At 43.9% G+C, this 14,927-nt stretch overlaps 1 protein-coding gene across 1 annotated transcript in view; it reads right to left on the reverse strand.

Moving 5' to 3' along the window:
• Nucleotides 1–598: 598 nt before the first annotated feature.
• Nucleotides 599–14,927, reverse strand: part of LOC141259639 (amine sulfotransferase-like) — a 278,373-nt gene continuing 264,044 nt past the window's right edge. Inside the window, exons 6-7 of the mRNA XM_073675902.1 lie at nucleotides 3,082–3,262; nucleotides 599–2,718 (exon numbers count right to left, since the gene is read on the reverse strand). Of these exons, the coding sequence (XP_073532003.1) occupies nucleotides 2,588–2,718; nucleotides 3,082–3,262 (312 nt within the window). The 3' untranslated portion in view covers nucleotides 599–2,587. The remainder of the gene's footprint in view (nucleotides 2,719–3,081; nucleotides 3,263–14,927) is intronic.

The following is a 14,927-nucleotide window of genomic DNA, read 5'->3' on the forward strand; positions in this document are numbered from 1 at the left end:
TCCCCATCCTGGTATGCATGGTACCCCATCCCTCATCCTTATACGCATGGTACCCCCTCAACCCCTTCCTGGTATGTATGGTGCCCCTCATCCCAATCCTGGTAAGCATGGTACCCCATCCCTCATGCTGGCATGCATGGTACCTCCTCATCCCTATTCTGGTATGCATGGTACCCCTCATCCCTCATCCTGGTATGCATGGTACCCCTCATCACCAATCCTGGTATGCATGGTACCCCTCATCCCTATCCTGGTATACATGGCACCCCTCATCCCCCTATCCTGGTATGTATGGTACCCCATCCCTCATCCTGGTATGCATGGTACCCCCTCATCCCTATCCTGGTGTGCATGGTACCCCATCCCTCATCCTGGTATGCATGGTTCCCCTCATTCCTGGCCTGGTATGCATGGTACCCCTCATCCCTATCACGCTGCACACGTTCTGCCGGAGGCCGGGGGAGGAGTGTGGTGCCAGAGTACGCGCATGCCTATACCATGCTGTCCGGCGCCATTTTGCTGAAGACACACTGCAAATGTGTCTTCAGTAAAATGGCGCCGGATAGCGCGCTATGAGCATGCTCCAATTCCAACACCTCACTCCTGCCCCGCTCTCCAGCCAGAACAAAGGCGCCGCGGCAATGCTCCCCCCGGTCAGTTAAGTATGTAAGTATGGCGCCTGAGATCGCAGTATGCGTTCATTGATTACGCATACCACGATCTCTGGCGCCATACACTCCTCTTACCTGTAACGGCTCGATGCGTTCTTCTGTCTGGAGCCAGACTGCGCAGGTGCATCGCGCTTGCGCAGTCTATAAAGGCTTCGTACAGAGGGACGTATCCACGATTATATTATAGATTTTACCTTCAACCACATTGGCGTTAACAGATTCTCTTCTCATAGCGAATCTACTATTTCCACCTCTGTGATGCTGCTTCAAAAGCAAGAGACATCACAAAAGCAAAAATACAGAATAAGCCCAAAAAATATTAAAACGGGGATTATCAGCATGACGCCGCCGTGAAATCCTCACATCCAAAAATTGCATAATTATTACATACAGCATGGCGACAGATGGAGAGAAGCAGGAGTTTGGTGTCAAGAATGCCGACTTACTCACCACCCAAGCTGCCCGGCTGCTTCTCCTACCTCATCTCCTATTCTCCAGTGTATGCGCATGAATTGCAGATCTCCTTGGCAGTACACTTGGAGTTTAGAGCGCATGTGTGTGTGCACTCTATGTCTCTTAAAGAGACTGTGTGTACTCTCTAAAAGTGTCCCCAGGCAATAACTGGGAGGCACTTACTACATAAGGCACTTCCAACTGTTGGGTGGTGCCTCAGCAACATTTGTGCAAAGTTAGTTAATACTTGCCTGCCTGCTGTTAGGTCACTTCTTCGGCTTTGTCTGACCTGACCCTGCTTTGTCTAACCTGTATCCCGGTTGAATTCCTGACCTGTCTGCTATCCTGAAGCCACACAATCTGTACAAGTTCCAGTGGCTGTACTGTCTGCTATCCAGAAGACGCACAGTCTGAACCCATACTATTGGCCACCCTGTCCTGCCTGGAACACACAATCCGAGCCGGCGTCTCTGTTCCTTGGGGTCAGCGGCAACTGGTCAAGACACTGCCCTGGAGTGGTACCTGGCAGCTTCCTTCCGCACAAGCCTAACCTCACCATCAGAGACTTCAGTGAATACCAGGTAGCTACTTAGTTACGCCCCTCCAGGGTAAGCCCGGCCGTAGCACAGTGGGTCCACAATCCACAGGCATTACACTGAGCTTGGTGCATATCATCGTGGGAGCAGCACTGGCAAGCTACGTTGCTCTAAACCTAATACAGGGGGCAAGGCATACTATTAATTTTCCCCTAGACAATAAGCTTTGTGGCAGGATGATTATTAGTGAATGGCTCGCAATTTTTTTCCACAGGGCATTGTAACCCTTTGGAAATTAACAGAGTAGTGGTATTATATGAGGTGGGCTATGATGATGATTTTGTATCTGAGTCTCCATTGCCAACTACACCCACCCCCAACATTACGTAATCATCATAATAGCACACCAAATGTGCCCAATACCGCTGCTCTGCTCATTGCCTAGGGAATAAAATGCCTTACACTGCCCAGTCACTATTTCTCATGTTCCCACAAGCTTGTTGCCCAAGAGAAGATTGATCGTATGTCCTGCCTCCTGTATTAGGTTTATATCATTGTACGTTGCCAGAGCTGCTATCTCAGTGATGTACACCAAAACCAGCTTCTCTTACTGCTGATATCTGGGGGCATATTCTGCACATGCCCCCTAAGTAGAATATGTTACCACCCATGTGATTGAAGGGAAAATTTACATATAAATTTCACAAGCTCATATCTTGGGAACAAGTGGCATGCAAAATAGAAAAAAACTGTCACTCAGTGCTTCAGCCCTCATCTCAGGATGTATCCAGTTTAAAACAAAAAAAAGTCATGAAAGGTTCTCTATAAATTATTTTACAGAAATGTTTGGAACAATTTATACTAAAGCACAAGACATTGTTTAAAGTTGGACATTCATTCTAAGGTTTTTATGAAAATAACAGAACTCTAGGATGCGGTTTCTTCATTGATCTCCCACATAAACTTAATTGGCAGATCCCCCATCTTCTCTTTGTAGATTTTATCAAACATCTCACTCTGTGCCACCGTCATTGTATTTTTCCAGTCACCAACAATCCCTGGTAAAAAGAAGAGAAAACACTGATACACTATCTTTATGGACAATGGACTGTATAATTCATCAGATTAAAGTATGCCTTCTCCTTGGTAACATTTTATGAAATGGTTTCCAGTGACAGAATTGTCTGACAACATTTTATCCACTGCTCCCCATAAATATGTAAAATATGTATGCTCAGCCAGCAGTTATACCAGTACGTATGGCACAGTCATGTGCCTGCATGATGCACATTTGCTCGAAGCTTACATACAAAGACTGATAATGACCAGAGCTTAGATGCTAGATAGATACTATTTTTTTATTTTATTTACATTTGTTGCTTCTTTTTTCAGCTCCAACAACCCCTTAACTTGTACTTTACCTTTACGTAAAAAAGTTCCTTTACTCTTGTCTAAAACTTCATTTGAAAGAAATGTATAATTAGCAAGAGGATCATGTTTCATGTTCTTAAAAGTTGCTTTTTCCACCACGATGTCTATTGCTTGATCATCAAGTTTTAAGCCAACAAAGTTACAGATTTTCAGCACAGCAGACCGAAGGTCCTAAAACAGACACAACCCCCCCGCAATATTGTAACATAAATATTAGACCATCAAGTAATCTGTTTATATATGTATATGAACAATAACATTTCAATATCATTTTGCCAGTTCTACAGCAATAAGATGCAAGCATTATGTCACAATCGCGCTCCTGCGCAGGCATACTTCTCTCTGCCCTGTCTAGGGAGAGCAAATTACTGCAGTGTGCATGAGCAGGAAAAGGCCAAAGAGCACCGACGCATGTGCGCTGCAGTACTTTACTCTGCCTTCGACAGTGCAGAGAGAAATACACCTGCACAGAAGCGTGATGCTAGACATTGTGTGGATGATGTAGGATGCGTCATCCTCACGATGCAAGAAGGAGGACAGCGATCACAAGAAGAGGAGGCACCCGACCAAAACCAGCAACACCTATCGGACCGGGCCAAATATAATAGTAGATCTTTTTTTTGGCTTGCAGATCAGATTGTGGGCATATATACAGCATACTACAATGCATATAGGTACTGGACCTACCTCATATGGGAAAAACCTGGTGACAGGTTCCCTTTAAAGGTGTTGTCCACTATTAGGACAAACCCTTCTCATTCCCCATGTTTGGTCTCAATAAAATAAAAACAATTATTCATTTATTTTATTTTAATCACTTATATAGCACCATTAATTTCATAGCACTTTACAAACATTATGGGCACTGTCCCCATTGGGGCTCACAATCTAAATTCCCTATCAGGAATGTGGGAGGAAACTGGAGAACCCGGAGGAAACCCATACAAACACGGGGAGAACATACAAACTCCTTGCAGATGTGGTCCTTGGTGGGATTTGAACCCAGGACCCCAGCGCTGCAAGGCTGCAGTGCTAACCATTTACACTTATACTCATCTTTCGTCCCACGCCATTCCAGCGTTGTCGGCACTCGCATTCCAGGGCTCACATGTGGTTGATATGACATGTGAGCCTGGTGCCCAATCAACACTGGCATCACAGTCCCCACCTCGAGATTTATACGTAATCAAGAGACAGTCAGAGGTCAGAGAGCAGTAAAAGCTCCTACTCCCTCTACACTACTTATACATCCACTCTAGAAGTGATTAAGTACAGGGCTCACATTTCAAACTACACGCGAGCCCCGGGAACCTGAATGCTGACACCATTGGAATGATGCTGACACGAGAGGTGAGTATTAGTGTTGAGCCACCCCCGTAGTGTTCGGTTCGGTTCGTCGAACACTGGGATGTTCGAGGAACTGTTCGTCGAACTGTTCGTCGAACACCTTAGAACACTGTCGAACACCGTTAAAACCAATGGCAGGCAAACAAAAACACATAGGAACACATAGAAAACACCTTCAAAGGTGTCCAAAAGCTCACAAACTGCTCAGAAGACGCTTTCTTTAAAAAAGCCGGCCGGCAATTCAGCAGCGGCATACACCGGTACCCGACAATTTAGACATGAAGGAATAGAGCATCACACATAGATTAGATAGATAGAAACATGTCAGTCACATATATATGAAGTACTGTGACAGTGTTGCTTACTGTACTTGTCATTTACTGCAAAGGATTTATTTAAAAAAATAATAGTGTTTTCATGCACCGTCTCTTTAAAAAAGCCGGCTGGCAATTCAGCATCTGTACCCGACAATTTAGAATAGAAGGAATAGAGAATCACACATAGATTAGATAGATAGAAACATGTCAGCCACATATATACGAATGACAGTGACAGTGTTGCTTACTGTAATTGTCATTTAGTGTAAAGGATTTATCAAAAAAAAATAATAGTGTTTTCATGCACCGTCTCTTTAAAAAAGCCGGCCGGCAATTCAGCATCTGTACCCGACAATTTATAACAGACAGAATAGAGCTTAACACATAGATTAGATAGATAGAAACATGTCAGTCACATATATAATAAGTACAGTGATAGTGTTGGTTACTGTACTTGTCATTTAGTATTAAAATAAAGGATTTATTATTAAAAAAAATTGGCGTGGGGTTCCCCGTAATTTTAGTCTCTAGCGGAGGTTAAGCAGACAGCTGGGGCAGATGTTTGAAGCCTGGGAAGGGGGTAATACCCACGGAGCTTCCCAGGCTACTAATATCAGCCCCCAGCTGAATACCTAGCCTTTACTACAGTTATATGAAAAAGTTTGGGCACCCCTATTAATCTTAAGCTTAATGTTTTATAAAAATTGGTGTTTTTGCAACAGCTATTACAGTTTGATATATGTAATAACTGTTGGACACAGTAATGTTTCTGCCTTAAAATGAGGTTTATTGTACTAACAGAAAATGTGCAATCTGCATTCAAACAAAATTTGACAGGTGCATAAGTATGGGCACCTCACCAGAAAAGTGACATTAATATTTAGTAGATCCTCCTTTTGCAAAAATAACAGCCTCTAGTCGCTTCCTGTAGCTTTTAATGAGTTCCTGGATCCTGGATGAAGGTATTTTTGACCATTCCTCTTTACAAAACAATTCCAGTTCAGTTAAGTTTGATGGTCGCCGAGCATGGACTGCCCTCTTCAAATGATCCCACAGATGTTCAATGATATTCAGGTCTAGGGACTGGGATGGCCATTCCAGAACATTGGAATTGTTCCTCTGCATGAATGCAGTAGATTTGGAGCGGTGTTTTGGATCATTGTCTTGCTGAAAGATCCATCCCCTGCGTAACTTCAACTTTGTCACTGATTCTTGAACATTATTGTCAAGAATCTGCTGATACTGAGTGGAATCCATGCGTCCCTCAACTTTAACAAGATTCCCGGTGCCGGCATTGGCCACACAGCCCCAAAGCATGATGGAACCTCCACCAAATTTTACTGTGGGTAGCAAGTGTTTTTCTTGGAATGCTGTGTTTTTTTGCCGCCATGCATAACGCCTTTTTGTATGACCAAACAACTCAATCTTGGTTTCATCAGTCCACAGGACCTTCTTCCAAAAAGAAATTGGCTTCTCCAAATGTGCTTTTGCATACCTCAGCCGACTCTGTTTGTGGCGTGCTTGCAGAAACGGTTTCATTCGCATCACTCTCCCATACGGCTTCTCCTTGTGCAAAGTGCGTTGTATAGTTGACCGATGCACAGTGACATCATCTGCAGCAAGTTGATGCTGCAGCTCTCTGGAGGTGGTCTGAGGATTGTCCTTGACTGATCTCACCATTCTTCTTCTCTGCCTTTCTGATGTTTTTCTTGGCCTGCCACTTCTGGCCTTAACAAGAACTGTCCCTGTGTTATTCCATTTCCTTATTATGCTCCTCACAGTGGAAACTGACAGGTTAAATCTCTGAGACAGCTTTTTGTATCCTTCCCCTGAACTGGCGCTGTCAGTGACGTGCATGAGGTGAGCTCATTCATGTCCAATGATCTCAGCTCACCTCATGCACGTCACTGACAGCATGGGAAAATTCTCCTGCACTCAGCGCTACAGCGTGAGAATTCTCCCACGCTGTCAGTGACGTGCATGAGGTGAGCTCATTCATGTCCAATGAACTCAGCTGACCTCATGTACGTCACTGACAGCGTGGGAGAATTCTCACGCTGAAGTGCTGAGTGCAGGAGAATTCTCCCACGCTGTCAGTGACGTGCATGAGGTGCGCCGAGTTCATTGGACATGAACTCGTCTCATCTTTATGCCGTCACAGCCAGACACTGCAGAGGGCAAGCAAGCCTGCGCTTCTCAGTGTCTGCGGGATGACAGGCTGGATGGCAGCGTTCTGCTGCGGTCCAGCCTGTTATCTCGATGTAGCAGAGCTGAAGCTGTCGTGGGAACCATGGAAAGGAAAGGATGAGGTTGCTTTATTATTTTTCTTTTATTGCAGGAGATCGTTGGCTTCAGCTGGAATGGGCGTGATGGTAAGTATGGTTTAATTTAGAACAATAAAGGAATGTGTCTTTATTTCAATTAAAGGACTTTATTCTGGGTGTTTGTGTTTTCTTTTAACTTTGACTATGGGGTTAGTAATGGGGGTGTCTTATAGACGCCTCTCCATTACTAACCTGGGCTTGATATCAGTTGGCATTATAAGCTGACATCAACCCCAACCCTATTACCCCACTGCCACCGCTACAGGGCAGTGGGAAGAGCGAGGCTAAGTGCCAGAATTGGCGCATCCTAAGGATACGCCATTTCTGGGGCGGCAGACGGCTGGTGTTTCTAGCCTGGGAGGGGGCCAATATTCATGGAACCCTTCCTGGGCTATTAATATCAGCCCCCAGCTGTCTGCCTAGCCTTTGCTAGCTATTAAAATAGGGGGGACCCCACGTCATTATTTTGGGGGGTCCCCCATTTTAATAGCTAGTAAAGGCTAGGTATTCCGCTGGGGGCTGATATTAGTAGCCTGGGAAGCTCCGTGGGTATTACCCCCTTCCCAGGCTTCAAACATCTGCCCCAGCCGTCTGGTTAACCTCCGCTAGAGCCTAAAATTATGGGGATCCCCACGCCAATTTTTTTTTAAATAAATCCTTTATTTTAACACTAAATGACAAGTACAGTAATCAACACTGTCACTGTACTTCATATATATGTGACTGACATGTTTCTATCTATCTAATCTATGTGTGAAGCTCTATTCTGTCTGTTATAAATTGTCAGGTACCGCTGCTGAATTGCCGGCCGACTTTTTTAAAGAGACGGTGCATGAAAACACTATTATTTTTTTTGATAAATCCTTTACACTAAATGACAAGTACAGTAAGCAACACTGTCACTGTGCTTCTTATATGTGTGACTGACATGTTTCTATCTATCTAATCTATGTGTGAAGCTCTATTCTTTCGGTTCTAAATTGTCGGGTACCGGTGTATGCCGCTGATGAATTGCCGGCTTTTCATGTTTCACTGTTGGCACTGTTCCCATCGATTTGGGCAATCACTGTAATGCCACAACCACCATGGCTGTGGCATTACAGTGAGTGGCAGACAATCCCTGCATGATTGGTGCTCTAAATAGCGCCAGACATGCAGGACACGCTTTTGGTGCACGAACAGTTATCGAACATAACCTCGAACAGCCGAATTTTTTGCAAATCGTTCGGGTTCGTCGAACAACTCGAACACCGCCCAAAACAGCTCGAATTTGAGATTGGCGAACAGTTCTAGTCGAACACCGCTCATCTCTAGTGAGTATAGGTGTTTTTATTTTATTGGGAACATGGGAAATGAGAAGCAGGGGAATGTTGTACCCTACAAGGACAAGGCCTTTGAGCTTGTTACCTGTTTTACAGCTTGTGAGCATGGATGAAAACAGTTGAACAATGGATGAGTTGCTCCTCAGCATCAAGCAGGAAATTTCATACTACATATGTTCCTATCAAGCGCAATTGGAAATTGTCATAAGCAACAATGCCTGGAACAGTTTAACTACTACATTTTGGCAAATAAACTCCTTTTGCGGTGCACATCTTAAATTTAATTAGGAAATGTTTTTTAAAGGAAAAATACCCTCTTGAAGAAGGTGGTGGCCATGGCCTGGAATGTTTCTGAGCATTTCAAATCTTCATATATGGCAAAGTTTGCAAAAATAGAATAATTTGCCTGACCGTCTCCTGATTAGCAATGTTACAATGTGATGGTATTCAACTTTACATGAGTTGAAACATCTATACATCATGGTGATGGTGAAAGTTTACATGTGACCATATTTGGTGTGAGAATTTTTTTTTAAATTGCCAACAAACTGATTTTCTGCGAATATTGCAGACTTTGAGCTGTCAGTTCTATTAGGCTCATTTCACATGTCCAGTAATCATCACTGAAAAGCAGCAATCAGTTATCAGGAAAAAAAGTTGTACCGACACAGCTCTTTTACATGTGTCCTAGAAAATATTAAAAATCTATGCAGTCACTCACCCCCCTTCCCTCCTTTTTTTATTACACAGATTTCAAGTAAAACAAGAGATGCCAAAAAGTAGGAAATTAAAATGCACAATGTCTTATTGAAGCCAAGTGCCAATGAGGATGTCCTCTGGTACACAGACAAAGAGATTTAAAATAGACAGGAGAAATTTTTTCCAAGAGTTGGACAACAAAAGGGTACATGTGTTTATGCATAAACAGGGCAGTGGAAGCCCTTTTGTTCACAGGAGATGCAGGTTGGATTTAAGGAACACTTTGGCTTTCTGCAGAGGAAAGGATACAATAAGACAGCTCAGACTTAACATCTCTGAAAGGAAATGCTTAATATCAAAATTTATATGAATCCGATATTGATGAAACACACATTTTCAGCACTAGGGCTAGCAGGGGAAGAAAACGCATCTGTGGCACCCCAGGGGTCTGGTTTCCACAGTAATGTAATGTTATGTCTGAGAGCAGGTGGGAGGTCCTTTGGTCAGGGATCCTGTGCATGCCACACCTCCTGCCCAGTCTTGGGAGGGGAAGAACTTCCCCTATATAAACCCGGGGCTGAAGCAGGGTTAGGAGTCAAGGAGAGTAGAGACAAGAAACAGTCATAGGAAGAAACAGCAGAAGCTCAGTGGGAGCAATACTACTACGAGTCAGGGGCTGGCAGCTGCAGAGCTCGCCCTGACTGAGAAGCTTTCTTACCGGACCCGGCGTCCGAGGCTGTGGGGACTAACTCTTACCCAGCAGCAGAAGCCGACCGGCAGGGGATTTCAGGTCCTCAGGCCCAGAAACCCGAAGGCACGGTCACATGCGTGGGACCAGCACCGCCATCGTGGAGCGGAAGCCATTAGAAGGCCCCGAGTCACTGGCCATACGGGTGAGCACCACACGGTACACTCAGGGACGTGGGCTACTTATATCCGCTTCTAGCAAGGTAGCCAGAAGAGTACAGTCAGTTTGGGAGGCCTACAACTCCGCCTGGCCAGGGGAGATCCCATCTGCTCAAGGCTGACCAGGCCCCGTTCGCTAGCAAGTACTCCGGGAGGGTCTATCGTTGTTACCAGTAAAGACCCTGAATTACACCGCACCGTCTCTGAGTGGTTCCTGCTACCCCCATCTTCCACGTCGGCTGCCCTGAGGCCATACCCCTCCCGTTGGGGGTTATACTATCACGCTGCACAATTCTACACCGGCCTCAGCGGTCTGCCCTGCAGCGGCAGCTCCATAGCTGCAAATCAACGGGTGGCGTAGTCGACACTCAAATAACATCTATCAAGACTGCCACACACTGAGTTTGACTCCCTGGGCACGGACCGGGTCCCCGCCACTCGGAGACTACAACCCTCACCTGATCCGGTTCCGGGTAAGCCCCCGTGCGCGAGACGCTGCGCGACACAGCAGGCCCAGGGGTGCGTCACATCATTTTTCATAACTGTAACCCCTGCCTATGAGCCACAAATCCACAGTAACCAGATAACTGACAACAGTTATGCATGTTTACTATCTATGGAAAGGTAAAAGCCCACAGAAAATATGGTGGAAATCTCAAAATTCTGTGACCATCAGGAGTCGAGTTATTGCATAAGTGGGATTTTTATAAAAGCCTGAAAGAGGACAGCCCACAATCCAGCCTACATGAGGTAATCACAGGGGGTGGTGTGTGGGTGGAACTCAGGGGGTGATAAAAGATCAATCCAAATTATGATTTGTGTTCCTGTAGAGAGAGGCACATTGTGCATGCATGTGTCCCGTTTGCTGAACGGCCCCAAACAAAGCGCTCTCCTTTGACTAAGTTCATAGTAAGTTCTCTTCTTTATCTCTTTTTTTTTTGGTAACTGTATATACTGTATTGCTTTGTCCTCTTTGTAAAATCTTTTGTATATTTTTCATAAACACTGCCTCCCTTATGATGAAATGTAAAATGTAATAATTCTGATCCTTTTGTTCTGTAACAGTGTCTCAAAGCCATACGCTACATATCATGCATCTAGTCAGTCTGTAAAACGACTGGTGGTGGCAGCGAGTAGTTTGGGGTTATCGTGGAGTTAGCGGTGATCGTACGGGGCTATATACACATATTCCATGTGTTGGTATCCGAAGATGTATATACCATAAGCTCACTGTTAGTTTTCCAATAACTGGCCTGTTAGTGCAAACAGCCTACGGCCTCCTCTATTGATCGTTGGCCAATCGTGCAATTGTCCAAACGATAGGGGGCAGCAGAGAGCTGTTCTCTCAAGAAATCACAGCAGGTAGTCCTGCGAGACCTTCTTGACCTGTAATATTTGTGATAAATCTCTGACACATAGCTAAAAAAAATGGATTTTAACAGTATGCGTTTTTTTCCTTTCTAAAATTTGAAGTCTGTGGAAAACAGACCCATTAAATAGACTTCCGTGCTTCTTCCATTTGAAACAGATCTGAAGAAGCACATGGAGCAAGTCAAATCCACATTTTGTGGATGTGACTGGCCCGCTTTGCTAACCCCATTGTCTAATGTATATGGGGGCCTTTTGTTAGCAGGACTCTGTATCACAGTGTTTATAGACATAAAGGGTTTGTCTGGTCTTAGGTTGCAAGTCTGCAGTCACTCTAAGTGATTGCAAACTTGTGAATCCTCACATTGTTCACACTGTACACTGTGAGGATTTCTCAGTGTTAGTGGCAAGGGCACAGGGCACGTGACCACAAATATCTGATTAGCATACATGCTGTTACATGCCGACTAGACATGCGCGGCCTCGCTCAATCCAACTACTACCATGCCGCTGTGATCATCAGCTTCGGTCGGAGATTTCCTGTAGGGAACTAGTCTTGCTGCGGTGACTGCAGCCATATGCAACAAGGAAAGAAGGGGGGAGGAACGTCTTCCAGCATCACCATTGTGATTGGTTTTCATGTGTATACAACATTGTGCTTTATTGTTGTTTTATATCCTATGACTAAGGGCACATCTCAGTGCCAGAAACGCGAAAGGAACTTTGATTTTAACTCGGTTTTAATGATACACTAATAAACAATTTACTTTTACCTGGTTGGTGATGCTGGAACATGTCCCCCCCCTCCTCAACTTTCATCTAGTCAAGTTGCTGGTGATGCAATTGCTACCGTATCATTTAGTCCTATTATTCAACCACTACTATATATGCTGGTAATTCTGCTTCCTTTTGGGAAATTATGGCTTATGCTCAGACTTGCATCATTGTTTTTTGATGAGTTGCTCCTCTGCATCAAGCAGCAAATCTCACAAAGGATGGCTATCTACCAACTGCAAATGGGTATTGTCGTAAAAGCCTAGAACTTTGTGACTGCTCTACATTTGGGAAAAGTAACTCATGGCTTCATTTCTAAATTTAATCATGAAAAGTTTCTTCAAGTAAAATAAGATGTTAAAGAAAAAGATAACTTCCTCATCCGCCCACCGTTGCCCCCTCCGACCTCCCTCATCTCTCCAGAAGACTTTGCCGCTCATTTCAAAAAACAAGATCGACCAAATCAGGCATGTCTTTACTAATCAACCCCTATAACCTCTTCATATAACCGACCAATGCCCTTCCCCCAATACCTTCCTCCCTGCCATCACTGAAGGAAAGTTCACACATCTTCTCTCCAAATCACACCTCACCACTTGTGTACTTTACCCTATCCCATCCCACCTCCACCCCAACCACCCCATGATGCTAATACCAATCCTAACCTATCACTAACTTCTGGTATCTTTCCTTCTGCTCTCAATAATACCAAAATCGCACTCCTGACGAAACCACACCTCACCCCGACCTTTACGTCCAGCTATCATCTCATATTGAAGCTCCTGTTTGCCTCCAAACCCCTCAAACAGCATGTCCACACTGACTTTCCTCCTACCTCTTATCTAACTCACTCATTGACTACCTACAATCTGGCTTCCGTCCCCACTACTCCACTGAAATTGCCCTAACCAAAATTACTAAAGACTTACCGCCAAAGATAATAGACAATTTTCTATACTCCACCTTCTACACCTGTCCACTGCCTTTGACACAATTGACCACTCCCTCCTACTACAGATCATTTCTTCCCTTGGGTCAAAGACCTTGACCTCTCATGGATCTCTTCATACTACTTCCTCACACCATGCCCTTTCTCTGTTATTGTCCCTCAAGCCTCTGTGTTGGAACCCCTACTATTCTTCATTTATACCTTTGGCTTGGGACAACTCATAAAGTTGCATGACTTCCATTACCACCTATACGTTAATGAAAGGAATATCTCCCTCTCACGTCCATACATCACCTGTCTATTGTCCAGAATCCCAGAGGGTCTATCAGTCATATCCTCCTCCTTCTTCTTTTGCTTCCTAAAACTCAATGTGGACAAAACCAAACTCATCATCTTTCCTCCATGCAACTTAATTCACCTACCTGATCTATTTATCACAATAAATGACATCACATTTTCCTCTGTACCAGAAGTCCGCTTCCTCTGAATAACCCTTGACCCTGCCTTGTCCTTCAAACCACACATACAAATTCTTATCACCTCTTGATGCCGCCATCTCAAAAATATTTACAGAATCCATCCTTTTCTCAACCTTAAATCTAGTAAAATACTTGTGCATGTCCTCATCATCTCTTAGCCTCGCTACTTAGCCTCTCTACTGATGGTCTCACACCTTTCCAGTCCATCCTTACCTCTACTGCCTAAATAATCTACCCCTGTTACTAGAATCCTACTGCTACTAAATAATCCATCAATCCTTGCTACTCCTCTGCTTCTTCTCTCTGAAAAGGTGTGTATATACTGACAGATCATGTGACACTAAGATTGCACACAGGTGGACTTCCTTTCATTAAGCATGTGACTTATGAAGGTAATTGCTTGCACCAGAAATTTTTAGGGGCTTCAAAGCAAAAGGGATAAATACATATGCGCATACCAATTTTTACTTATTTTATTCAATACATTTAATTTTTGTCTATATTTTTCTCACTTCACTTCACCAACTTAGACTATTTAGTGCTGATGCATCACGCACAAATCGGATTGCAGAAATATTTAAATACATATTGTAATGTAACAAAATAGGTGTAAAGCCAAGGGGGTGAATACTTTCACAAGGCACTGTACTGTTGGAGCATCTGTATGAGCAACATAAAGTGTGGTCTGAATATATCATGCAGTTTGCTTGCTTCCAAGATACTTTGAAATCCACCACTAGCAGCTGATGAGGGTTATGTATCGCCTACTGAGACTCTTCAAAGAGGCTACTAAACTTGTCAGTAGGGACAGCTGTGGCATCAACAATGTCATCCATTTCATATTTATATTGGAAAAATTACTTAAAGGAATAAACAGTCATCAGTGATTCAAAACTGACTAACTGAATCCTTCTAAGCTGTATGTAGAAACAGGAAGTCTATGTTCCCTGTATGAGTCATGATTCTCTGCAAAACTCCCTGGCAGGACTTGGTCAGGCAGCAGCTGAGACAGGAGGTGAAGAGGGGAATGATTTAAACAGGGAAAAGAGACTTCCTGTTTCTACACAGATCAGAGAAAATAGAAGAATTTACTGGATAGAAGGTCAAAATGAGCAATTGTAAGTACACAGCGCTATATAATGTGATGATTGCAATATATAAAGAGGATAAAAACTTTGTTGGGAGAGCTTCTTTATAGAACTGATAGGGGTTCAATACAGTCCTAGGAGACCTCAGCAGTGTTACATGTTTTTTCGGGGCAATTGAAGGCATTGTAATACTTGTGATTTGCTGCAAATCACTTTTGTGAAAAATTGATTTTAGATAAAAATTTGACAAAGCTGGAGAATTC

This window comes from Phyllobates terribilis, unplaced genomic scaffold (assembly GCF_046119375.1).
Source record: "Phyllobates terribilis strain yellow unplaced genomic scaffold, ASM4611937v1 Scaffold_3__8_contigs__length_932513732, whole genome shotgun sequence".
NCBI classification, from domain to species: Eukaryota; Metazoa; Chordata; class Amphibia; order Anura; family Dendrobatidae; genus Phyllobates; species Phyllobates terribilis.